At 50.8% G+C, this 26,872-nt stretch overlaps 1 protein-coding gene across 4 annotated transcripts; it reads left to right on the forward strand.

Moving 5' to 3' along the window:
- Positions 1-551: 551 nt before the first annotated feature.
- On the forward strand, positions 552-25,044 carry FAM222B (family with sequence similarity 222 member B). Of its 4 annotated transcripts, XM_081844197.1 has the most exons (4): positions 552-670; positions 17,684-17,808; positions 19,972-21,575; positions 25,005-25,044. In XM_081844197.1, the coding sequence occupies exons 2-3, from the start codon at positions 17,727-17,729 to the stop codon at positions 21,534-21,536; spliced, it is 1,647 nt and encodes a 548-aa protein (XP_081700323.1). In that variant the 5' UTR covers positions 552-670; positions 17,684-17,726; the 3' UTR covers positions 21,537-21,575; positions 25,005-25,044. The 4 variants fall into 4 exon arrangements, with proteins under 4 accessions (XP_081700323.1, XP_081700321.1, XP_081700324.1 ...); XM_081844195.1 differs by having other exon boundaries at positions 19,972-25,044; XM_081844198.1 differs by having other exon boundaries at positions 654-670; positions 20,087-25,044.
- Positions 25,045-26,872: the final 1,828 nt, after the last annotated feature.

Genomic DNA, 26,872 nt, shown 5'->3' on the forward strand with positions numbered 1-26,872 from the left:
CCTAACTCAATAGGTCACAAGGTAGGGCAGCCTGGATGTCCTCCAGATGTTCTGGACTACAACTCCCATCAGCCCCCAGCCAGCATGTGCTCGTATGTGGAGGAAAAGAGAGCGCGTGCGCTGCGCGTGCGCACCAGGATGTCAAAACCGGCATTTCCTCCATAGCACAGTAGCGAGCGATGCAGAGACTGGCACAAAAAAGCCATAGGGATAAGGAAAGGTCCGCGTCTCAAACGAAAAAAACCCAACGCAACTGTCACTTCCGGTTTCCATTTGACCTCCGGAGATACGGTGGGTGTGATGGAAACGAACGCGCACGTGCACGTTCAAGCTGTTATCTCGCCTTGCTCCGAACCCGCAGAAACGAACAAACCTCAAGGCCGAGCCTCTCTTCTCTTTCGCCACCCCACCCCCACCAGCCCCTAACAGAGAGCCGGAAGTATCTGTGTGCCCTTTCTTGCTGCTGTGACCCTTCCCTCTTGGAGGCGGTGGTGGTGGAAGAGGAGGAGGAGGAGCCTCTTCTGGGCCGGGCGGCGCGTGCGCAGAAGGGGGGGAGCGGCCGAGCCGGCTCTGAGGGGAAAGAAGGCGGCGGCGGCGGCGGCGGCTGAAGGCGGCCAGAGGAGAGGCGAGGCGGCGGCGGCGCCATGAGGGCCGGGCGGGGGCTCCCACGGTGGGTGAGGCGGAGGGAAGCTACGCTTGTCCGGGGGGGGGGGCGGTTAGAAAGATACCCTCCCCCCACCTCTCCTCAGGCCCGGCCAAGCGCCCCTCCCGCTCCCGGTGGGGGGAGGGGCGGAGGGCCTACCGGGGGGGGGCGATGGGAGGGGGGCAAAAAAACCCACCCGAAAAGGGGGGGAGCACGCAAGGCCTCTCTGCGTGAGGGGGAATTAATGGGGGGGCGACTGAGGGGTAACTAATGGGGGTGATAATTGGGGGGTTGTGTATTTTTGGAGTATTTAATAGGGATGTTAAGGGGGGCTTAGGACGATGGAGGGGGGCTGTGTATTTGGGGGGCAATTAGGGGGACCTGGGGGAAGTCCATCCCCCCCTCCCATTAATTTTGCATTTGTTGCGGTGGGGAACAGAGGACTATTCCCCCCCCCCCACATTCACATATATGTACAGTATATCTATATATACACGTGCTTTTTTCAGCCTGCTCCAAATTCAAACGCCCCATTTTAAAATTTGTTTCGATAAAGATGGTAGCCTCATCTGCTGCTCTTCCCCCCCCCCACCCCTTTTTGTCATTCTTCCCCAATCCCAGTATCAAGATGAATGTTAGAGGAAAAAGAAAAAATTCCCCCAGGGGGTCGGTGGGGCCTCTTCCCGCCCCCAGTTCCGCTGCTGCTGAGGAGCCTCCTCTGGCTGCACCTCCTTCTTTGCCCCTGCTTATCTGCCTACCGATTTTGAACTTGCAAAGTCACCTGCTTCCTCGCTTCTTAGGGAAGCCCCCCCCCCAAACCCCCTTCCGGCCTGAGTTGCTCCTCCTCCTGCTGCACCATCAGAGTCTCCTCTTTCCATTGCAGCCACCCCCCACCCCTTGAACTTGCAGCCTCTCCCCCCCCCCCAGCTTCCTCTTTCCATCAGGTGGGCTCCTGCTTTCTTTTCCTTTTCCTTCCTGCACAAATCCAGCTGGGGCTGCTCATGTTTGCTCTTGCATCATTTCTCTCTCCCCTCCCCACACCTGGGTCCTTGAACTGGCTGCCTCAGCTGGGTTCCCCCCTGTGGGAGGTGGGCCTCTTGCCCCTCCCACAATGAACTACAGCTTGCATTGCAGCCCAAGCACTTAACTCCACTTCTCTCCCCCATTGCAAACTGCAGCCCCCACTTTCTCTTGAGGTCTCTCTCTCCCCCCCCACTCCCATAAATCTTTCCCCAGTGCCATATCCTGCTCCATCACCAATATCCACCCCTTTCAGCTTGCAGCCTTGCCTGCTGTCTTTACCTGGATATGACCCCCTCCTGCACCACCTCTTGAGTTTTCTACCGTACTGAATTGGGCGTCTGTGTGTATCCACCTTTAGTAGCAGTAGGAATAAGGTTTGGTCTCATTCCAAAGGTGGGGGGGAGACATGGTAATTTTTATTTCTTTTTAATAAGGGATGGTCTAGGGCCTTGCTTTGCCCCATACCCCTGTTTGGTCAAGGAGGCAGGTGCCCCTGAAAATCTATTTAATGCTATAGAGCAACTGCCTTGAGTGAACCTGGTTTGTTCCATAAGTTAGCTACCTTTCCCCGCCCCTACATATCAGTCCCCTAAGTCTTGGCCAGTCTAACCTGCCACGCCTCCCCAGTGTGTCCAAGGCTCTCGTGAAATTCAAACTTAATTCAAATTCAATTTAGGACATGTGTCCTTTTACAAAACAGACTTGCCCTATAGTCCCCACGCTCTCCTTGTTCAGGTCCCTTTGCCCAGCTCCCTTGTGGCAGGAATTCAGATCCGAAGGCTCCCTCACCTCCCAGCAAGGGCACCCCTGGTAGTGACATTGCATCAGGCAGGCCTGCAAGGCATCACGTCCTGCTTCTGTCCTCTGTCACAGAGACATTCAATGTCCTCTGTGGATTTTGGAAGCAGGGAACAAAAAAGATGCTGGTTTTTGGTCTTGGTGGGGCCTGGAGAGACAGCCCCCCCCCCCTGTTCCTAGGGGAAGTAACGGAAAGAACAGGTGCCTTTTGGAGACCACCTTTGGCTTCTCCTGGAATTGAGAGACTAGGCTTGGCTGATTTAATTACACTTAAGGGTCTTTCCCTAAATTTCTTTAGGTGTTCTTAGTTCTCTCTGCCTCGGTTGAAGTGTCTGATGAGTCAAATTTAGATGATATGAATGGGTTGAGAGAGCAAGGGTGGGGGTGCCATCTAGGGGGAAATCCACTTTGTCCTACTCTCATTATGCAATGCCCCCCTCCAAAAAAAAAACCCCCCCACCCCACCCCCCTTTGATAGAGTTTGCAAACATGTGAAATTCCATGGCTGGTTGCCTGAGGGGCGGTTCTGTCACGGGGAGCTGAGGTAGCTTTAATCAAGCTGCCACTTCCATTCTCGGCCTCGCTCAGAGGCCTTTTTTGCATCTGGCTTGAAAAGCCAGTTCGGATTATTTCCTCTCTGTCATGGACTCAGCCTCTCCCTTCCTCAGGCTACATATCTGCTGCCAGAACTGGGGATGGTAGTGGGGGCAAATGTCTGGTGCTCCTGAACGTGTAAGGATTCTGGTACTTAGAAAAATAAATAGGAAGTTGCCTTGTATTGGGTCAGGATTTATGTCCCATCTAAACCAGAATTGTTTGTTCTGACTGGCAGCAGCAGGCTTCCAGGTTTTCAGGCAGAGGGGCATTGTTCCCAGCACTCAATCCCTTTTTATCTGGTGACTGAATCTGCAACCTCCTGCACACAAAGCAGGACCTCTGCCCCTGAGCTGTGAATCCTACACTTTATGTGAAGGTGAAAACCAGAATTTTGTGATGCCACAAACCAGAATTTTCCTAGCCCCATTGATGATACTGATTTACTGGGAATCCTGAATGGGGAGAGTGCTTTTGTTGTGCCCAGGTCCTGCTCGTAGTCTTCCCAGAAGAGACGTTTTGCTAGGCCCTGTGAGAACAGGAGGCTGGACTAGGCCTGATCCAGCAGCCAGATTCTCTCCTGTTGCTCTTGTAAGTGGTAGGAGTTCTGCCCCTGCTCTCAATTACCCCATCTCCATATTGAGTTTATGGTCTCCCTATGTTTGTGGGGAGTGGGGATATTTACTACCACATACTTGGAAAACTTTGTTGGGGCAAGTTAGCCTGTCACAGGACATCACCTTTCCTCAGCATGAGATACTGGGATCAATGGAGGACCGATTCCTTTGTAATCAGGGCGGTTGATAGCTTTGATGGCCATCTGTACCAGAAAGATATTGAAAACTGAGGATAACTGCTTATAAATGTATGCTCATCACAAACCCGAGGTATGCATCTCACATGTCAGCGATGCTGTATAGTTACCAAATTGAGAAGCCTAAATAGTTGGCCTCTTTGGGTGTTTAAATGATCATACCCAGGAGGAACTCCAGCTCCCATCCCATGCTGGCTGGAGCTGATGAGAACTGGAGTCCCAACAACTTCCGGAGGGTCCCAACTCCTGACCTATGGGGCTGAGACATTTCCCCTCCGGTTTCTAGTACTTTAAGCCCCAACTGTGCTCAAGGTTGGAGGACAATTGTGGCCCATTTAGGAACTGATGCTAGATTTCTAGATGTTTTCCTCCCCAGTCCTGATCATATAAGTGTAATTTTCTTGAGAGAGAATGAGCCCCTCAAGTCTTGTGTTCAAATCTTCAGGAATTTGGTGGGGGGTGGGAAATCATAGCTCAGTGACAAAGCACTGAGTCCTGGTTCTCTGGACTCTTGTTTTTACAGTCAGAAAGCTCCTTGCCTCCTAAGGTGCATATCATGACCTTTCTCAGCCAGGTGCCCTCAAGATGTTGTGGACTACAACTCCCATAAGCCCCAGCCAGCACCTTGAGGGCACCCAGTTGGCAAAGGCTGGCAGTGAGGTAGGTTGTGGCATTGTCTGTGGCCTGCCTGTGCCTTTTTGGGGTGTGTTAGGAGAACTTCCTCCAAGCCCTATGTGCACATTTGCTGTTCTTGTTCACTTGCCATTTTACAGGTGAGCTAGCGGTGCAGATAGAGGTTACCTGCAGAGAGTTGATTGGCTTGGCTTCCCCCGTGCCTAAGTCCCCTCCTGCTGCAGTGGGGGTGCAGAAGTCTCTGAGGAGCAAGAAAGCTCATCAGGGTTGAGTCTGAGGCTGACTTTCTAAAATTATTATTAAAAGGAAGAGTGGCACAGCTTTGATAAATGTTTTGTGATGACCTTTGGTTTGACACAAGTGATAAATGGAGGAACAGCATTTGACAAATGCCACGGGATGGGGGATGTGAGTGGCAGGTGAAATGATCTGGTTCCCTTTTCTTATTCTCCCCTCCACCTCCCCAAAATTCATTTTTCTGTGTCTGAAGTCAAGGAAATTGCTGTAAGCAAAGTAAGGTTTTGATGGTGGTCTGTTCTAACAAGCCTGATCAAATAACCTCCTCAGAATAAGAGAATTTATTCTGCTGCTTCCCCTCTTATACAGCCTAATCCAATGCATATTTACTCAGAAGTAAGTACTGCTTTGATCTGATTTTTCTTTTCACTACACATTTATCTCTAAAAACACTGCTGACCTTGAACAACTGAGGGCCATGCTTGTTATGCTTCCATTAAACCTCCCCCCCAATTGCCTCCAGTTCCCTTGAGACTTTCCATGAAGTGTGTCACAGGTTTTTTCCAGCCTGTTTAACCCCTGCCTCCCCCACTTTTGCCTCCATTATAACAAATAAACCATGCAAAGCCAAAGTGCTGCCTCCCCTAATATTTTTTGTCTTTTGGCCAAAGTTGTTGAGCTTTTTTGCAGATTCTCAAAGAAAATAAACACAGATTTTCCCAGATTTTTGCAATTTCTGCCTGGACATTTTTTCCAACTGCCATATTCCGGCTATGTCCAGGACATTCCAGGCGTATGGCAACCCTATTTTACTTCCATCTGCCTAGGAGTAAGTGCCATTGAATTCAGTTCAGGTTGTATCCCAAGTAAGAACACTGCAGATCACACAACAAGGTGGTGGTTGTAATCATGTGGGTCATCTGCTCCTCTCATGTTTACGTGGGAGTAAGTTCTTCTGAGTTCAGTATGGCTACCTTCCAAGCAAGGGAAACATGCAAGAGACCGCAGCTTCAAGGGGTTAACTATTGAACTTGCTGGAATTTACTTCTGATTAAACATGATAAAGATCAGGTTGTAAAAATGAGATTGGACTGTGTCTTGCCCAAGGTATCTTAAGTCTGAGGTTGAACAGATCACAGCTCAAATGCTGTGGGATTCATGGCTGAGAAGTAAAATTTGATCCTTGCATGTAATAGTTTGGTAAACCCAGAGTTATTAAGATGTAACCTTCATTTAAGTTCAGTTTGTATGTGTGCAGCAGAAGCAATGGTCTGGATCCAGAGTGTAAAAAAGTGTGGCATCTCTCATGGGCTGACTACTTTATTAAACCTATTATTTCATCTGAGGAATAGGGCTGCTTACAAACATCATGAAATAAAATGGATGTACTTGTGTCCCTGAGCTAAAACACAACAGGAACACTCCCTCCCTCCAAGCATGTGCAGTTTCCTTAAAAATATGTAGGTCCTTTTTAGCGAGGCGTCTGAATAAGCCTGTGGCTGCTTTTTGGTTTTAATTGTGCAATTTATCTTTGAACTTAGCGGTCACCTGATTTGAGCACTAGTTTGGTTGAGGTGACCTAGAGACAACCCACTGCATATGTTATTAACCCAGAGTTCTTTCCGTTTTGAGCTGCCTTGCCAAGTAAGTGCTGGAAACATTTAGGTTTTCCATCCCCTGGATGGAAGAGAGAGTTCTTACGTATGTCTGATTGCACAGCGATATGAGTTGATCCCACTGAGGCTCTCTGCTGAATTCTTCTTTCCCAGGCTGGCCCCTTTTGGTGTGCTGCAAAGTATTCTGGGGTGTGGTCTAGAGCAGCCTTGGGGCTGATGGGCACCAGTTGGTCAATGTTGTTCTAGAGTCACTGGCAGTGTCTTTGGACCTCAGTTGCCATCATCTCCACTCAGCATGGCCAATGGTCAAGCATGGTGGGGTTTGGAGGGCAGCATTGTAGAATTGTAGAGTTGAATGGGACCCAAAGGGCATTGTGAAGTAGGTCGGGGAAAGGCTGCAGAATCCTGGCTTCTACCTCATTGGCACCAACATGGCGCAGTCCTTTTGATTTTTGGCTTTTTCTCAAAAGTCAACCATGCTGACCAAATTGCACTCATGACAAGGAAGGAACCGTGCCGGCTCTCAGAATTGATCTCCTGAAACCAATCAGCAGCAGCATAATCAATTTTCTTTTACTTGGAAGAGGAAAGGGAAGCGTTTGTTAATGCTGTATTCAGTGTGTATTAATTGAAGGGCAATCCTGGATGTAAAGGAGCTCGTGACCTCAGCCACATAGAAAGCCTTTCTGTGTTTCCTTATCTCCCCTCCCCTCTATGTGATTCACAAAAATGCCTAGTAATGGAGGGTTTGCAAAAAAAAATTCCCCTCCCTCTTCTGGGACAGTCAGTGGGTGCTCCCCACCCCCTCTTGCCCCTGCCCAGCTGCACTTTCACAAGGGCAGAGAGACCCTTGTTTCTAAATAATCTTGGGAATGGGTACTTGTCTAGGATCCTTGTCTTTGGTTCTGCTTACCAAATATTTCTCTGTCTCCCTGTCAGGAGAATTGGACTAGCAGTGTGATGCTGAGCTAAATGACTCTTGGGCCAAGGCTCAAGACACAACACTGCCCATACTCTTATCTGAAATTACGGAAGCAGGCCATGAGAATTGTTCGCATCCTTCACTTTTTGCTTGCTTTTTTAAAACAAACAAAAATGCTTGCATTCTTCTTCTGCAAGGCACAGAGAGAGGTTGTTGGAGAGAGCGTGGTTGCATTCAGGAACTGCTTCCAGGCATCCCATTGGGGCATCTGGTTAGCTACCAAGCAGAACATTGGACTCAATTGGCCTTTGGACTGACCCAGTCGCAGGGCCCTTCCCGTGTCCTCCTAGGATTTGCAGAGCGCTGGAGCTCTGCCCCTCAAGGTCTGCAGGTCCTCTTGACTTCTGAGAGTTTACCAGGTAACATGCTTCCAACTTCAAGCTTGTCTTCCAAACCTTAAGGGTCAGAGGCTTGTCTTTTTGCTTTGAAATGAAAGCGAATGTCTCTAAGATGCAGAGGGTCTTCTCGGTAGTGGCGCCCACACTGAGGAACAGCATCCCATCAGAAGTCAAGGAGATAAATAACTATACAACTTTTAGAAGACATCTGAAGGCAGCCCTGTGTACGGAAGCTATTTAAGGTTTGATGTTTTACTGTGTTTTTAATATTTTGTTAGGAGCCACCCAGAGTGGCTGGAGCAGCCCAGTCTGATGGGCGGGGGGTACAAATAATAAAATGATGTTGATGGTCCATACTCCAGTTCATTCTGTTTGTGCATTCCTGTTGTGGCAGCTCAGATTTCGTACATTCTTTCTGGAAGCTGAAGCAGAAGCTGCTTGGGCAAGTAGGCATGGGAAATGGCAGACGGGGAATTTCTTACTTGCTCATTTGGTCTCCGAATGACTTGCATTCCCCACCCCCACCCCCAGTTTTTGGTGTTGTTTGGGTGTTCCTTTTCCAGGAGCCAGCTTGGGATCACAGGTCTGGAGGGTGCTCGTTGCAGCAGGAGAGGTGCAGAGTGTCACGAGCTGAAGGGATAGCCTGGGGTATGCCAAAATCTACAGGGAGAGCTGTGGCAAATTGAGCCTTCTGAATCTTCCCTGTTTTAATCTTGGTTGATTTCTGTCTGGCCTGTGAATCAGAAGTTAGAGGGACATTGTGACTTTAGATCATAGAAGCATCAGAGCTAAGAAAGGAAAGTCAAGGGAAGAAAGGGCCAGGGGGGCGAGGAGGAAGGATGGCTGCAGTTTGGGTAAAATTTGCTCTGTACATCATGCTTTTGAGATGTTGACAGAGAGCAGGAGGGCTTTTAAAATTGTGATGGAAAGGAGCTGAGGTGCTCGGCCTTCTACAGATTCGCTCATTACAGGAAAGGTAGTGAAGCCCTCTGTAGAGCAGCCAGGACCCCTACCTCCAAACCTGACCTTTCATATGAATGTAAGAAGTTCCCTGACACTGAGCCAGCCCATTGCTCTTTCTGGCTCAGTACAGTCCACATTGACTGACAGCAGTTGGCTTTCCAGGGGTTCAGGTGGGAGTGTTTTTCCAACCCTCCCCCAAAACAAAGTAAAAAATACTTTTTTTTTTTAAATGATAGGGTGTGCAGAGTTAGCAGCTCTCCCTCTGTTGTAGACTTTGCTCCTGAGCAGCAGTCAGACTCTGTTCCTGCGCGGTGGGGCAAGCAGAACTATTTGCGACTGCCAGCCAGGAGAGCAGATCTCAGATGCTGACCAAGCACTGAAGCTCACCTGTTTGGTGCCCTTGGCAAGCCAGCATCTCTTGGCCTGCTCTGCTTCCTAGGGTGGTTGCAAGGTGAAGTCGAATCATCCCCCACAAGTCGCCTTGGAGGCAGTGGGAGAGGACGACAATGTAAGTGTGATCAGCTACCCCTCCAGGCTGTTGTAAATTGTGAGGGTGTCAACTTACTGGCACATTGAATCAGCTTGCAATATTAACGTTGGGCCGTTGAAATCTGGAAGCCGCAACTAGTGGAAGGGCAACCAACTCAGGTTTCTTCTTTAAAAGAAAAAGAAGTTGCCAGGCGTCAGAAAGAGCCTGTTGATGTGTTTGTAGCAGACATCCTGGTTGAGGCGTTGAGTGTTGTATGCCGCTGACTTGGAGTCACAGGAGCAAAGGTGGGAGCAGGTGAGATGGGGCAGGTATGTGTGATCAAGTAGCTATGTATAATAACCCTCCTCCTCTCCAACTCATGGAAACACATCCTTTCCTTAGCTGGCTGGAAGAACAGCTTCAAATATATTGGTGATCTCCTTTTGCTTTTCTCTCTCTCTCCCACTGCCTTTCCTTTCTTCAATTCACATCTAAGATGATAAATTCAGCTCCCTTGAAATAGAATCTGCCAGAGTGGATGTGGGGTTTCTGCAACTGGCAGTGAGAGTTATAAAATCAGAATTGTCAAGTTGGAAAGGGACCTCAGGGATCATCTAGCCCCCTGCACTACAGGAGTTACTGCCTTCACTGGTTCCGATTTAAAAGAGAGGTAGAGCTGGGTACCAACCTGGTCCTCTCCAGGTATTTAGGACCAAAAGTCCTATTTTTATTGTTATTTATTCAGTTTTTGTACTGCCAATTATTAAAAGATGTCAGAACGGTGTACAGCATTAAGATTCCCTTATGAGTGTTTAGTCCCCAGACATCTGGAGGTCACCAGATTGGCAAAAGATGCAACCACTGAAGCATCACAAAAGCAGAGAGGCTTGTAAGAATTTGTATGGCCTAGTAACTTTTGTGGACTTAACAGCAATACTGACCTCAAAAGAATCTCAGCAGTGTTGTGCACCCTTGTAAGTAAGTCCACAAAAGTTACAAACCTGCTTTAAAAAAGAAAAGACAGAGAGAATGAATTTAGTGATGCCCTAAATAGAGAGCCCTTTTGTGAAGTTTCCCTTCTTTAGTCTCCTGGCCATGACTCCATTCTTCGTAGCAAGCAATGATTTGCAAATATTGTTCCATATGAAAGGCAAGATGTGAGGCAAGATGGCTAAGCTGTGGCCATCCAGGATGTTGTTGGATTCCAGCTCCCAGTAGCCAGCATGACTGTTGATCAACTATAATGGGAGCAGAAGTTTAGCCCCATGTAGGGCAGGGCACAGGTTGGACATCCCTCCTGAACAGTCTTAGGTTGCAGAGAAGATGGGGACAAAATAATGATTCATGCTCCCACCCAGTGTCCAAGAGAGAAACTGTCTGGTTAAAAAGTCATGCTCATCATTGCAGCCTGTCTTCATCAGTGGCCTTTTAGTGGGAACATGACTTGCCAGGTAGCTTAAGTCTTCCCTTTGCCTTTAAACCTTAGTGGTTTGTAATGGAAAGAAAAAGGCCTGCTATAGCTTTGAGGTTCTTTCTTACTGTGTTTTCTTCCCGTCCCTTTTAAAGTTGTTTTTCTGGGGGGTTTCACATTTAGGTTCTGCAATTTTTGAATATCTTGTAGCTGCTGCTGCTTCTGGCAGTAAATGAAAGTGCCTGTTGCATTTGTTGAAGAAGCAATCAAGGCCTGGTTTCATTTATCTTGTACATCGGTAGGGAAGAAGTAGGGGAGAGGAATGCACAAAACTTGCTGTTCTGTGTTAAAGGGAAGATGTAACGGTCCTTCAGTTCTTTCTCTCCCATGTCAGAGGTGGTTTTAGGGTCACACGACTGAGGGCTCTTGGTCTTGTGGTTTGCAATCAGGGCTGTGTGTGTGTCCTCATTCACAGGAAAGCGGAACATATTTATGGTTGTCCTGGAGATCACTTTCCCAAGGATCTAGGAGCACAGGAAGCTGCCTTACACTGAGTCAGACCATTAGTCCCATCTAGCTCAGAATTGTCTGCACTGACTGGCAGCAATGACTCCCTAGGATTTCAGGCAGGAGTCTCTCCCAGCCCTACCTGTTGGTGCCACTGGGGATTGAACCTGGGACCTTCTGCTTGTGCAACAGATGCTCTGCCACTGAACTTCTCTGCTGCTGAAGGTTGCAAAGATACAGACCCGATGAAAGATATGCTTGGCTAAATCACAGGTGCCTGAGGTGGTAGCCCCAACAGGGTTGCCAGTAATCAGGACAGAATTTAAAGTAAGCAGAATAGGGTTTCCAGTAATCGGGATTGCACCTCATTTGCATAATTTATAAAGGTTGCGCCACTTGCCCTGCCTGGATTGCATTGGCCCAGGTTGCTCTGCCAAGCAGGTTGGGGCTCTGTGCAAGGTGGTGGTGGAGACACGTGCTGTAATTTGGAGAGTGATTCCCCACCTTCAAAACCACGTCAAGCCTGGAAAACTTCAACCTCCAGAATGTGGCGCTTTATACCCAGCCGGACCCAACTGCATAATTAACGGCATAATGTATGCGCAATTAGGCCTTGGAGTTGCTGCTGTCAGGCTCTCTTCCCCACCCCCTCCTTGCCTTGCTGGGAAGGAGCAACGGCCTCAGAAGCATTGATCATCCAGCAGCAGTTTGGCTGAGTAATGTCAAGGGGGAAAAACAGAGAAGGCAAGGGAGTTTTTCAGGCACTTTGGTAAATATTAATTAAAGTGATTCATAGTCCAGATAGCACAGCCCAGAGGTTCTCAGGATCCCTGAAGCGGAGGGGCTGGTTGCAGCAGCCCTTGTTAATGCAGCAGAACCGAAGAGGCCTTCTAATGGCATGGACTTTTCCTTCACTCTTTAACATTCTCACACACCCCCCACGCTTTACTTTTAGGGCATGTAAGCATACAAAGTGCCTGCCCTCTGAAGAGTCCCCCCTGCCTGCTATGTTCTCTGTGCGAGTCGCTGTTCTGGGTGTGCCTCCTGATGAGAGTGAAGCCAAGCGCGTGGCTTCCTCTGAGGACAGGTAATTTTGCTGCCTCCTTGCGGGGAGTGGCTGTAGCCTCATGCAGCTCTCCAGATATTTCTGGACTCCCGGCTCCCATAATCCATGGGACGAGTGGGCCTTGGGGGTCCAGCTACACCTGGGGGGCCACATGCTCAATGCCCTTGTCGGCAGAGGTGGAGGAAGGTAGCTTTATCACCACTGCACCAGGAGAAGAAAGCCATTGGAGCAGGAACAACCTATTTCCTCTTCTCCCCCCGCCCCCCCCCCAATTTGTTTGAGCAGATAATAATAAAACAGTGACTTGTTTTTAAAATCTTGACACTGAGAGCCAGTGTGGCATAGTGGTTAGAGTGTTGGACTAGGACCAGGGTTCAAATCTCCACTCGACCATGAAGCCCTCTGCGTAACCTTGGGGGCCAGTCCCTGTCCCTCAGCCTGACCTACCTCGCAGGGTTGTTTGTTGAGAGGATTAAATGCGGGTGGTGGAGGGAGGGCTATCCGCCACATTGAGCTCCTTTGCAGGAAAAAAGGTGGGGTAGAAATGCAAGAAATAAATGTATATAAGAATAAAGGCTTCCTTCTGAGGAGGAGGACTTAATTTTCACCTCCTGACATAGCTTCTTCATCTCAGGAAGAGGAAGGGCAGTGACTAGAAACCCCCCAAGAGGGAGGTGAGTTGCCGGACAGTGGGCGAGCGGGAAGCATGGCTACTGCCTGTATTTTGTTAAGTTTTTTTAATGGCCACCTATGAAAAGCTGGGCCTGTGTGGTCGTTGGGTTGGAGCGGATGGTGACTGACACAGGTGCTTTCTGAAACTAGATAACATCTTTTTGAGGTTCAGAACTTGTGAAAGCTCTGTTTATGTGAAAGGAGGCAGCAGGGACTGTGTGTCTGTTTATATCCCTCCCAATAAGGAGGATCAGGAATAGTGCCCCCCACCAGCTTCTCAAATCAGTTTAATCCTCAAGATGTCCACTTACAGCCTGGCTCCCTGATGCCAGTTTGTTTGTTTGTTTTGTTGCCAAAGCAGCTTAAGTTAACAGGCTTGTTTCTGGGGATTGTGGGGGAGGGGGGTGAGCCTGGTGGACGCCCCACTTCCGAAACTCCTGACGTCATCCCCATTTCCTAAGTGAGATATCGGGGAATTAATTCAGGAAATGGCCTGCAGTTCTTGCACCTGTCCTTCCCCCGCCCCTTGCCATCCCAGCCCGCAGAGTGGGGGCATTTGAGCTCCCTTGCCTGAAGGAAACGTGGCTCAACATCCTTCCTGTCTGGACTCCAGTTCACAGGCAGCGCAGGGGAGTGAGAGGACCCCAGAGAAGATCCTTCAGTGTATCCCCAGCCCCTAAGCAGAGCTCTGCTGTTCAGACCTCCTGTTGGCCTGGAGCTGTTTGGGGCTGGCAGAGAACCCTCCCTTGTTGCGTGGCATGCACCTGCTATGGGTCAGGGCTGGCTAACTTGAGGGCTGAATAGGGAGTGGGGCTCCTGGAGAGCATTTGGCCTCAGGTTTGCTTTCCCACTCCTGGTGTCTCTCTCCAGGGGACCACAACCTCCTAGGGCAGGGGTTGTGGGAGCTCTGGTGACCCTCCAGATGTTGCTGGGCTCCAGCTCCCATGTCGCTTCTTCCGGGTTGCTGGGGCTGATGGGAGTCTTGCTTCTTTTGCTTCACAAATTTGTGTCCTCCTTCATACCTAGGATGTCTCCCCAGTCTGTAGGAGCCACCACCTTGTTTTCGGGGCAGACCTATTTTGCTTCCAAAGTGATGGGCTTCCTTCAGCTGCCCATGTTTGCTCTTGGAAAGAAAGAATGAATGAATGAAATTTTCAAATCAGAGAGATGCTGAGGCTTGCAGGCTCTGCTGGTCCTGGGAAGGAGGGAGGGTGCATCCCTGTATATAATTTGCCTCCAAGGTGCTTTCCTGGGAGCAGCAGCTGTTTGCCAGGGGCAAATTATCAGGCAGAATTACTCAGTGGTTGTCTAGCCCTCTTAGAACACGCCATCTGTGACCAGCAGTGTTATTTCAAACCCTTTCCATTCAACAGTGTCTGCAAATCAGCAGCCAATTACTGCATAAATTGACTCCATTCCGCGGAGGTGATTTTTGCTGACTGACCGAATGGGCAGAGCGAATGCCAAGAGTTTATGCTGTAATACCTTCCCGCCCTCCTGTGTCACTTCAATAGCTTTCGGCATGGATCAGCTGTAAGAACCAACCTGGGAGTGGGGCTGTTGGCATTGCAGTAAGAACATATGAGCATAAGAAGATCCTCTGGATTAGGCCGAAAGGGGCCCACCTAGTCCAGCATCCTTTTGTCACAGTGGCCAACCGGGTGCCTGCGGGAAGCCCACCAACAGCACCTGAGCTCAAGAGCAACTCTCCCCTCCTGTGGTGTCCGGCTACTGGTACTTAGAAACATGCTAGCCCTCTCCTCCATGAATTTGTCTAATCCTTTGCCTCCTGTGGAAGCAAGTTCCGTAGTTCAACCATGTGCTGTGTCTCAGCATTTCTTATTCCTTTTGTCCCCCAAGCTGGGCTCCAAATGGAAAGTATTCCAGAAACGAGCATGCAGTAATTTGGTCACTTGCATGCTGATCTCATCCGTTTGCAGAGTCTGGCAGGGGATGGCTTGCCAGACACTGGAGTCAAACCCTGACTTCCTGTGCCAGGACAGTTTGCACCTAGATGGATCTGATGGGTAGCCAGCCAGTCACCTGCTTCATTTGCTAAAAAGGCTCCGTGTAATGATTGACTGCTCTCTCTTTCTACCTTGGGGATTGGGATTAGATTCCCCGCCTCCAAAGCCTTTCTCCTTGAGAGTGTCCCTTTAAGCATCAAGGGGTGGTGTGAACGTGTGTTAAGAGACAGATCCAAGTCTTCAGAGCTGAGCTGATAAATTGCTTTTCATTTATGGGCAAGGAGGGCCCAGGAACTGAGGCTGGCTTTCCTGCAGAAGCTTTTATGTGTATATATCCATCTTGCAAATCGTGCAGGTGCCAGGAAAGGAGAGCAAGCCTCTTCTGTCACCTCCAGAGAAGCCAGCCTGTGGACCCGGCAGGTTTACACGGAAGCCAGTGCCTGAGTCCAGTGCAAGCCCTGGACAAAGTCATTGGCCTGTTGACTCTCTTGTCCCTTCCAGGACAGTGCGGTCTCTCTCAGGAGGAGTTTTGCTTTTGACCTTCCATGGATTGCGCTTCTGTGACTTTCAGACACTCAAGGGCAGAATTGGGCACTTGTTGTGGCATTCAGTTGCCATCTGGGGGCCAGACGGCTCGAAAATCATAGTTTTCAATACAACTTTTTGGCTCCTGAATTTTTTTCTGATTGCGCGGATAAGATGATAGAATTTTACAGAATGTGTTGTTAGTGTGTGAAAACAGGCAAAACCTAAGGAATCTCTAGGCATGCACCTCCAGATGGTGAGATCAGGCGGCATCCTGGCGCCTGGCAAATTTCAAATGCTGGTGTAGACAGGTGAGCTATTAACTTTGCTAGACTGAAGTTGCAAAGTTGTTGTTGCAGCTTTGCAGAGAAGACATGGAGGGCTGAGAAGGGCTCCCACTAGCGGGGGAAGAGAGGTATCAGTGCTTGGCAGGGGAAGCTGGTCCATTTGGCCAAGTGGGGCTCTGCCCTTAGCCAGCCCTCCTGTGCCTGCCTTCTTGCAACCAGCCCTGGAGGTAGCCCTGCCTCTCAGCTTGCTCCTCCTTCACCTCAGTGCTGGAGCCTTCTCGAGCAGGGGGAGAACTAGAATTACGTAGTTAAGAGCTTCGGAAGCACCCTCCATCTTGCAGAATCCATCTCTGAACAGCTGTGTCCTATCAAAGTACCAGCTGGCTTTACTTGAGGCTGGTGTGCAGTACTGCCAGAACAGACAACAACTGGGGGGGGGGCGACCAGTGCTGCGTGGGTTCTGGGGTCAGCCACTGGACTTACCTGTTCATGTGCTCATGGTATCGGGATGATGGTGCAGGCCAGGCTTTCCCCTCTGCAGAGTGCTTTGAACCGTTTATCTGGGAAGAGCAGGGTGGTGTTAATAATTAAAAAATTAAAAGCCACGACTCAGGTGGGAGGAGGTCAGCAGCTATTTTCTGGTCTGTTGGTTAGAAAAAAACGAGGTGTGTGGGCAGGGAAGGAGGCCAGAAGCTTCCCACAGCCCCAAGCCACCTGCACACAGAGCATGAGAAGGTGCTAGTGTAGCTTCCTGTTCTCCACGGAGAGTGGGTGAGAGGCAGGCAAGCACTCAAGGCTTTCGCCTTGTCAGATCATACTGTTTTTAGCATTGACCTCCCCGTCACCAGCACCTCTCAGACCCTTTCACGATATGGAGACATCCACATCGTGCATCATTTTAAAAACTTCCCTCACACCTGGGATGCTGGGCCTTTTGCTTGGTTCAGCTGCCAGACTGTCCTTAGAAGCAAGCAGCTCAGGAGGAAGGGTTTCTCAGCCCCAATCTCTCCCTGCTTGTCAGTTTATGCATTTGGGCAGTTTGCAGGGAAGGGACTTGGGTAGCTTGAAGCTACCCAGCAGAACTTTAAATAGCTTCCCTCCTGATCGCCTCTGGTGAGTAAGAACTGCCTTTAGGCAAGTAGGAAGAGGAGCTTTTGCAAACTGGTCTGCGTCTGTCTTCCTTTGCTCCTTCTTTCCTGGCCATCAGAATGCCAAAAATGTCATTGACGCAGATGCAGGAAAATAGTTTGTTTTATGGATGAACTCCCCCCCCCCCCACTCCCCTTCAGATGTGAATTGATTTGCAAAGCTAAGCCAGGCAAGCACTGTGCCTTGGAAACATCATAAAGATCTAATGCTGCCACGTCAGGCAGACACTGAAGGAGGAGATAGCATCTCGTCCAACCTGACTGCTTTCAGGCACCCCCACCTGGTGGAAACATCAAATAGGTTTCAGGGTTTAGGTTCTGAGAATGGGGCGTGGGGGCTGCTGCGGCTTCCATCTTCAGTAACCCCACTGCTATTCAATCTTGTTATTTCAAACACCTTTATTTTTCCCAAGTCTGAACTTGGATCTTTCATATGCTCTTTCCTTCAGTGTGTTGCATTTCTCTCTCCCTCCCAGCCCTCCCAAAGCAAATGCATTGATCAATGTTGGGGTGGTGAAAGTAAGATTCTTCCCCTGTTCTGTGATGGGAAATTCTGGGAGAAATCTGCAGTGGACCATGAAAAAATAATATGTGAAGAATCTTCTGCTTTTTGCATACATCTTCACATCTGTAAAGACTCACAAGTTGATACTAGATCAATAATCATCTAGAAACTGTGTGTGTGTGTAAGTAAAGTAAGTAAGTAAGTAAGTAAGTAAAAGTGTAAATGCGGTCCTTTTTCTTCCAACCATCAGCAGTAGCTTCTGTTTGTTTTTAAAAGCAAATTAGATTTACTGTCCCATATATCAAAAAAGGCACCTATGTTCTTGATAATAAGCAAATACACATTTACCAATGAATTTAAAGGCAGATAACATTTTTGAAGGGAATCTTTCCAAAGAATGAAAGCCTTTATAATAGCCTGGCGGCCGGCCCTTGTTCCCCAGGCTGGAGTGGATTCTCACCTGCCTGCCTTCTCTCTCCTTGCAGTGTGCAGAGGACTGAGGGCCCCATGTGCTAGTGACCGCCTGCCATGCTGGCCTGTCTGCCGGGACCAGGCGACCTCTCCTTCCAGCTGCTTTCTTACCCGCAGATGAACGCTGGACTTCAGAAATGTGAGTAGCTGCCACCCCCATGAATCTGGACAGTGCAGCCGTGAGCTGGGAGAACCCACAGGAGGGGAGAATTGCTGTTGCGCTCAGGTCCTGCTCAAGGAGTTCCCATGGGGGCATCTAGGGGGTCACTGTGAGGACAGAAGGCTGCACCGTGGACCAGCGGCCTGACCCAGCAGGCTTCTCTTAGGGTCTTCCATTCATTGTGGGTTGAACCCAGGACCTTTCTCTGGGGTCCCTTCCACCACTCACCCAGATTGACAGCAGCCACTCTCCTTTCGGCCAACGCAGGCAGAGAGAGGTGGCCTTTGGGACCCTTCTTAGCAAACTCCCTCCCTGAGTGACTCTCCCATCATTTCAGAAGCCAAGATGGGGGCAGCCGTGACCCGTGGTCATGCTGCCTGAGGCTGATGGGAGTTGGAGTCCCCACGGTATCTTGGGCAGGCACGACATACTTTCCTCCACCTTTATTCTAAAGTTGTTTTTAAAAGGAAAAAAGCTGTTTTAGTGAAATCTAAGAAAGAAGCAGGGCGTCACGGAGGAAGTGTTGACTGTTCTCACAGCTATTATTTCCACCGTGCTTTTCAGCACCATTGATGTGCTATAACAGTTGCCTTTGTCTTGCTGACACTGTGAAATGTGCTTTATCTGGGTTTACAACCCGCCCTGAAGCTGCAGTGTTTCGTGGCGGGTTGACAGCTTCCATGCTCCCAAATCCTGTGCTGCAAGAAGGAAACAAGGCATTAGAGGCTCCTTTGAGCCCCAGCTACTCTTCCTCTTCTGGGTATGTGTGGACACAGAGAAGACTGCCCACCGCAGCTCTGTGTGCCTCCCTGTCCTCTCCTTTTCGATTGGCTCTGCCGGTAATTTTTGCCCTATCTCCATGTCTGCTGTGGCTGGGGTGTTCAGTCGCCCCTAGAGGCGTGAGAGGCTTGCCTGCCGATGGGGGAGGCTGCCCATTGCCTTCTGCCCTTCCGTCTGGGAACGGGGTGTTTTTTGTTCTTTTTCACACACCCATTGTCTGATTCCAAGCAATGCCTATGCTTGAAATTCATTTTAATCAGAGGATAGTAACCTAAACTGAAGCTGCAGGGGGTGGAGTTAAGTCCTCATCCCAAATAAATAATAATATTTTTATTATTATTTGTACCCTGCTCATCTGACTGGGTTGAAGGAATGCTTCAGAGGAGGTTGCTTGCATTGAGACAGGACAATTGGATGGCTGCCTGTCAGAGTTTCTTCAGCTGTCTTCCTCCATTACAGGGGGTTGCACTGGATGACCCTCTGAAGACCCCTCCCCACTCTACAATTCCATGATTCTGTGAAGCTGAGGAATGGCCCACCAAGAAGGGCTGGTGGGCTGCTTTCTTTTTGTTTTTGATGGACCAATCTGATTCAGATTGAATATCTTCCTTAAGAGTTACATGCCTCCTCATTTAGGGAAGGGGAGGGGGGCAGTCATTGTGGGGCCCTCCAGGCATTTCTGGGCTCCCAACTCTGCGCATGGCCAGTGCTGCAGGATACTGCTGGGATTTGGGAGCCCAGCAACAGTATGGGCGAAGGCACCACCTTGGCTGCTCCTGCCTTAGGACTCCCGATCTGTCCTGGCCCAGCAGAAGTAAGCTTTGCTCCGTTTCCGTTGCCTCGAGCAAAGAAGAGAGCCTCCATGTTCAGGCGCAGTCTACCTGAGGGGGTGGTTGCCAGGTGCTGTGGGTAAACAGTGGGACCGGGGTTTGGGGACGGAGAGCATTGCCATCTATGCCCTGCTGGTGAGCTTCCCAGAAGTGTCTCTCTGTCTATATCTGGACTAGATCAAGGACAGGGAACCTGCGAGGCTCTCTGGACTGCAACTCCTGGCAGCCTGAGGATGACTGATAGCAGGGGACGATGGGAGTTGTAGTCCAGAGACATCTGGAGGGTGCAGGGTTCCCCACCCCTGGCCTAGACGGACCTTTCTGGGGGGGGGCAGTTCTTTTTGTTCTTAAGAGGCAGCACTGGCTGTTTGTTGAGTCAGTGTTGATGGCGTCTCTTTTCTTTCTCTCGTTTTCTTTCTCTCTCTCTCTGTCTCTCTGCCTTTCTCTCTCCCTCTTCCTGCTTCTCTCCTTCGTCCTCCTCCTCCTCCTCCTCCTCCTCTTTCCCACCCACCCCTCCCTTCCCCCCAACCAGGGGACACTCCACAGAAAATGAGAGCCGCACAGCAGCACCCTACTCCAGCAGAGTTGGACGCGTATGCTAAGAAGGTGGCCAGCCATCCTCTGACTATCAAAATTTTCCCCAACAGCGTCAAGGTCCCCCAGCGGAAACACATCCGCCGCACCGTGAACGGGCTGGACACTTCCGGGCAGCGCTACAGCCCCTACCCGCCGTCGCAGGCCTCCGTGAAGACGGGCCTCCTGGCCATCGTCCGGTCCCCGCCGGCCAAAGGGATCGTCAAGGACTTTGACGGGACCCGGACGCGCCTGCTGCCGGAAGCCATGATGAACCCCCCCTCCGCCCCCTACGCGGCACCCAGCACTTTAAGCCACCCGCAGGCGTTGGCCCGCCAGCAGGCTCTGCAGCACGCCCAGGGCTTGGCACAGCAGCAGCAGCAGCAGCAGCACCCTCAGGGGATCCCCACGGCCCTGCAGCAGCCGCAGCACCCACAGAGCATGGCCCACCCGGCCCTGCAGCCTCCGCCACACCACGCCAACCACTTGCTCCAGCAGCAGCAGCCGCCGCCGCCGGCAGCAGTGGGCCTGCATGGGGGCCGGAAGATGGCCGACGCCGACGCCCCCCCGAATGTGACTGTGTCTACCTCAACCATCCCCCTCTCCATGGCTGCCACGCTGCAGCAGAACCAGCCCCCGGACCTGAGCAGCATCGTCCACCAGATCAACCAGTTCTGCCAGGCCCGCGCGGGCATCAGCGCTACCTCAGTTTGCGAGGGACAGATTGCCAACCCCAGCCCCATCAGCCGCAACCTCCTGATCAGCGCGAGCACCCGGGTGTCCGCCCACAACGTCCCCACGCCCCTGCCTTCCTGCGTGGTGGACCCTGGGGTCCCCCCCTCGGGCCCCGGGGCCATGGGTGTCCCGCCGCTGGGGGGTGTCGTCGGCCGGGGGCCCCCCGCCTACCAAAGCGAAATGAAGCAGGTGGCAGCCTGGAACCAGCACCAGCTTGCTCACCTGCAGCAGATGTGCGGCGAGGCCGTCGGCCCCTCGGGCCTGATGGGGAAGCCCCCCGGGCGGGAGCTGCCTGGGCAGGGCTTTGCCGGCAAGGCCCCCGGCTACGCCCTGGACCTCTGCATGGGCCAGCCTTTCAACGTGAAGCCCCCGCTGGAGAAGCCCACCCCCTCGCCGCCGGTCAACAGCTTGCCGGGCCCCGCCCCCTACACCAACGGGCACTACTTCCAGCCCCTGTGGAATAACATTCTGCCCACGCCCAACAGCGACAGCTCGGGCTCCCAGGACCTGGCGATGCCTTTCCACGGCGGAGGCGGGGGGCAGCCCCTGGGGGCCGGCCTGGAGTGCACAGGCGGACCTCACTACAGGGCCGGGGCCGGTGGCCCGCCTGCCCAGGGCGGCCTGATGCAGACGATGGAATACCTGAGCGGGGACTTCCAGCACTCCTGCCTCCGGGAGCAGCAGGGCGGCGGGGGGGTGCTGAGCAAAGCCCCCCGCCCCGCCATGAACCGAGCCCACGATCCCGCGGATAGTCGCAGCCTTCATATTCAGCACCCAGGGTATAGATAAGGCAGCCGTCACTTTTCACTGACCAGAGCGAAGATTAGGGTTAGTCTTAATTTGAATTAATAAGCAAAAGGTGTGTGGCTGTTTGTTTGGTTTTATTCCTTTTGGTTTATTGCTTTTTTTTTTTTTTAAACGTGCAAACTTTGGTGATCCTGGTGGCTAACTGCCGAAGGAGGTATTTAAGCGGAGGTCTAGCCCCCTGCAGTGCAGGAATTGTAGCTCGAGAAACCCTGGCAGGTGGCTACCCAACCTCTGCTTAGAAACCTTCGGCTAAGGAGAGTTCACCCTCTTTCCCAGGTAGTCCATTCCACTGTCAAACAGTTCTTACCCTCAGGAAGCTATTCCTAATGTTCAGCCAGAATCTCCTTCTTGTCATCAGTTTGCGTCCTCCCCTCTGGAGCGGCAGAAAACAAGCTCGCCCCATCTTCCACGTGACAGCTATCATGTCGCCTCTCAGAGTCTTCTTTTCTGCAGGCTAAACATTCCCAGCTGAACTGTTTCTTGTAAGGCTTGGTTTCCAGGCCCTTTATCACCTTGGGACGCTCAACTTCTGTTGATGCAGGCTAGAATAGCATTTGCTTTTTTTGCTGCTGCATCACACGGTTGACACATGTTAAGCTTGTCATCTACTGTGACCCCCCTAGGTCCTTTTCATAGTTTATACATAAGGCCCTGCGGTGCCCATTTGTGGGGAAGGCTGGCTATTTTTGGAAGGGGTTTGTGCTGTTGGGGCGCAGCCCTACAAGAAAACGCCCATGCCCAGGGTCCTGTTCACCCCCCAGACAGGCTTCTCATGGTCGTCGTCATGAGTTTATTTGTATGTTGCTTTTCCATGACAGAGCCACACTCAGAGCGGCTCACAAGAACATGCAGAATAAAATACAGCATTTCAAGATAATACATTTAATACAGTGGTACCTCTGGTTATGTACTTAATTCTTTCCAGAGGTCTGTTCTTAACCTGAAACTGTTCTTAACCTGAGGTACCACTTTAGCTAATGTGCCAGAGAGGGATAATATTTTCCCAGTTTTCTTGCGTCCTCTCACAGCCTTGCCTCCAAAGACAGAACTTGAGCATACAGTGATCACCATCAAGTTTGCAGTTTAAACGAAAATAATAATAATCACAATAATGATTAACAGCTGCATTTTTAAAAAAATTCTTTCTCTGTACACTGGCTAAAGCGATTGCTGTACACTGTAAACTCGGACGTGTAATATTTCTGTGTGAATGTTACCTGGTAGCGTGGTGGGGTCTGAGTAGCACTCTGGGGGTCCGCCCACTGCCCCTTCCCCCCTCTCCCCCCCTTCCCTTCCCACAGCCCCGTGGGGGCTAAAAACACATTGATGACAAATTAATGAAGCCTTAAGCTGTTGCTCCTCCGGTTCTCCCTAACGAGCATGGATTAAACTCTGAAAGCTATCAGACAAAAACTTCCTTTTTTAAAAAAAAGAAAAGAAAACCACGACAAAATTTCCAAATGTTTAAAAGTGACGTCCTAGTTGGCTTAGAGGTTCTTAAGGATTTTTCAGAAGTTGGGGAAATTAGGATCAGTTTTTAAATCTGTGTATCTCTTTTGATTTAGGTGTCTAGTTCTGGGCTGTAGGAAACCTTGGTGACCTTCTTGAGCTTAGCTGCCATCTCTCTCCCCGCCCCGCCCCCCAACCCAGTGCAGGATCCTGAGCACTACTTTGGCTATTTTAAAAATCCCTCGATCAGGGTGTTAGAAGAATCGTGGGGTCCTTCCTTTTTTAAAGTGCTGTTGCGCTGTCTCCTTAGGACAAGATTCAGTGATCTAAAATACTTTTTTTTTTTAAAGCGGATTAAATTATGCGCCGGCTTGCGTTGCCTTAACAGGATGCCTGATCTGTTACGCCAAATCCTAGCGCCACAGAAATCCTAATTTATTGTTCTTAGAATCTGACCCCTGCGGCCTTTTTGCTTGCTTTCTTTTTTTATTCGCTGGGGAGAGGGAGGAAGAAGATGGGGTCCACACATTTTGGTGAAAAAATGGGTGGTCTCCAATCTCACTTCTGCCCCCATCCTACTTCCAGCGAAGGGTTCTCCTGCAACCCGCCCCCCCGCCCCCCCCCCGCCCCGCAGCAACAGGGCCAGAGGCCTCTCCCTGCTTCCCTCCTCAGCCAGTCAACCGCTGCTGGGTGCTCTTTGGTTTTGTTCCGTTTTTTAAGGTTCCTGTAAACTTCTGATACCTGGACATGTTTTTACTGAAAACCTTCCCTGTCCTCTGTCACCTCTCCAGGTACCAAGCTTAGACTGTTAAACTGCAGCTCCTTTTAGACTCCTCCACCTTTTGATCCCAGAGCAGTGCCGGAGCTAGCCCCCAGACTGCCTCCCCCCCCCCCCCCCGCACGGCAGAGCTAGTGCCCAGACCTCTCCCCCCTCTCTCAAATTATCACTGTTGTTGCTGTCGTTTTTGTGGAGAGGCACCTCCGTCTACCTTCATAGTTTTGTTTTTCTGTTGTTTTTTGAGCTCCTAAATCAGGGGTCCAGCACAGCTCACTTAACCACCGTGTCCCCTTTTTCTCCGGTGATGGCCAGGGCCTACACTAGCTCAGCTTTGAGGTGCTCCCTTCCCCACAAGGTACCCACATGTTCCCCCTGCCCCCCCCTTGCAGAATTTGGGCTGGAAGTGAAGGGCCTTCAGCCTGCTTTGGTGCTGCCCAATTCCCTCCTCTTTTCCCCCAGCACCACCACTACAAATAAACTAGTTTTAAACAGACTTCCTTTAGCAAAGGGACAGGAGCATTTCCTCAGACACATTGGCTGTTGACCACTCCGTTCTTGACCTGCGGCCATGTTTTTACAAGCTTGGTGCGGTGGGCATCATGTAGCATGTTCACCTTGAAGAGGAGGAGGGACACGCTACTTGTCCCTTTGCACCTTCTTTTCCTTACAGTCCATCCTCCTTGGGCCACTACTCAGAAAGGTGTGGGCCTCCTAGGAATGGGGGGAGAAGGATGTAGAGGCCTGTTGGAGCACTGTAGGAGCCCCCGTCCTATTTCATCGCAGTTCCAGTAACGCCAAGACAGCACCTCCCTCTTCTCTCCCCCCACCCCCCTTCCCAGAATCAAGCTACAGGCCCACAGTTTTGCTCAGAATGCAGAAAAGTCCTGCAGCTGCCACTTGGAGAGATTCCCCCGTCTCTCTGCAGGTTGGGGTGTGAGGGGAAGCATTTGGGGAGCCCTCAGAGCAAAAGCAGTGACCCTTGCAGGTTCCCATGGGGTGTCCACAGTGCCCCTCACCCCCCAGGAGCAGGGAAGATCTTCTGCATGGGGGGAGGAGGAGGAAGGTTGATGGTCTTAAACTGCTGCTGTATTTTCCTTAAAAAACACTTCACTGATTATAATTACTGTTATTAATATAAGCTGCTGCTCATGTGCTACGGGTATCCAAACTAGAGTTTCTTCTCTCTTTCTCTCTCTTTATTTTATTTTTTTTTTGGTCTGCAGGAACAAAAAATAAAAAAGTGAAGCCAAAAAAACCCTCAAATCTCTGGTCACGCTTTCTCTGTCTCCCGCAACCCTTTCTGAAGGGTGCCTGAGTGTGGTCCGTCCACCTTGCCCAAAGCCTGCCTGCACTGTTGTGGGTATTCTTGGAAAGTTGGGGGTGGGAAGTGTCTCTGTGCCATGAGGGGTTAAAGTTAAAGGGACCACTGACCATTAGGTCCAGTCGTGGCCGACTCTGGGGTTGCAGCGCTCATCTCGCTTTACTGGCCGAGGGAGCCAGCGTACAGCTTCCGGGTCATGTGGCCAGCATGACTGAGCCGCTTCTGGTGAACCAGAGCAGCACATGGAAACGCCATTTACCTTCCCGCCAGAGCGGTACCTATTTATCTACTTGCACTTCGACGTGCTTTTGAACTGCTAGCTTGGCAGGGGCAGGGACTGAGCAACGGGAGCTCACCCCGTCGCAGGGATTCTGATTGGCAAGTCCTAGGCTCTGTGGTTTAACCCACAGCGCCACCCACGTCCCACCCATGAGGGGTTAGGGACTCCTTTTCAGCCTGAGAAGCCCCATCTCCACAAGGGCAAGCAGGGAGCCCACCTGTCCTCAGGGGAAGTTATGGAAGTGACTTTGCCTTTTGGGGTCCAATCACTCCAAAGCTGGAGCGGTTTTCCATGACTCATGGTAACGCTGGCACCTCTCCCCACCGTGGCATGTGAGAGACATGGTCACCATTCAGCAGCACAGACCAGCTAGGCAGAAGCAGGCAAGGAACAGGGGGGAGGCCAGTGAGGCAAGAGTCCCAAGGGTGGCCTAGAGAGAGCTCTGATCCTGACACCTCACACCCGTGTTGCACAGAGTATGAAAAGAGGATCGGACACATTCATGGAGGAGAGCTATTGAAGACTGCCAGCCACAATGGCTGTGCTCTTGCCTCCACAGCTGGGAGGCAGCGGTGCTTCTGAATTCCAGTTTCTGGAAACGGCAGGAGGGGAGAGTTGCTCTTGTGTCGAATTCTGCTTGCTGGTTTCCCAGCAGAGGCATCTGGCTGGCCAGCTTGAGAACAGGGGGCTGGACTGGATAGTCCATCTTGGCACCTATTCCCACAATTATTGTTTGGAATAATGGGATTTTATATTATTGTAGCCCACCCTGGGACCTGCTGGTAAAGGGTCAGCTAACTGAGTACAGTATCTGAAGAAGTGTGCATGCACACGAAAGCTCATACCTAGAACTAACTTAGTTGGTCTTTAAGGTGCTACTGGAAGGAATTTTTTGTTTTGACTATGGCAGACCAACACGGCTACCTATCTGTAACTGAGTACAGTAATAGCAGCTCAGCTGTGCCTAAACTGACTGGCAGCAGCAGCTCTCTGGGGTCTCAGGCAGGAATGTCTCCCAGGACGCCGCTGGGAACTGAACCCTGGAACTTCCAGCCATGGTGGCTGCTGGGCACTTGAGTTCAAGAAAATGCCCAACAACATTTGGAGGGCCATGCATTTCCCCTGTCTCTGCCTGAGGCGTGGCATGTGCTAGACCAGGACACTGAGCGTCAGGACAGACCAGAACAGTGTTTCTTGGGAGGGAGGAAGCTGAGAGCGGCATTGTGTTGGTAGGAGCAAATTGGCAGGAGCCAATGATGCAGGGGAGCCTTACGACTGTCTCTCCACTGAAAACATCAATCATTCATTTTATTCATCCATTGCATTTATATCCTGGCTTTTTCCGTCAAGGAGGCATGCTTGCTGCTCCCCTTCCTCATTCTAACCCCCACAGCAGCCCTGTGAGGTAGGTTAGGCTGAAAGGCCGTGACTGGCCCAAGGTCACACCCAGTGCATCTCATGGCAGAGTAGGGATTTGAACCCTGGCCTGA

This window comes from Podarcis erhardii (assembly GCF_964252035.2).
Source record: "Podarcis erhardii genome assembly, chromosome: 16".
Classification (NCBI taxonomy): Eukaryota; Metazoa; Chordata; class Lepidosauria; order Squamata; family Lacertidae; genus Podarcis; species Podarcis erhardii.

What these genes read in the sequence shown, in the direction of transcription:
- FAM222B (XM_081844195.1), top strand. Translation starts at nt 17,727, where the DNA reads ATGCTGGCCTGTCTGCCGGGACCAGGCGACCTCTCCTTCCAGCTGCTT. An exon ending in GAACGCTGGACTTCAGAAAT is followed by an intron (nt 17,809 to 19,971) that starts GTGAGTAGCTGC and finishes CCCCCCAACCAG; the next exon opens with GGGACACTCCACAGAAAATG.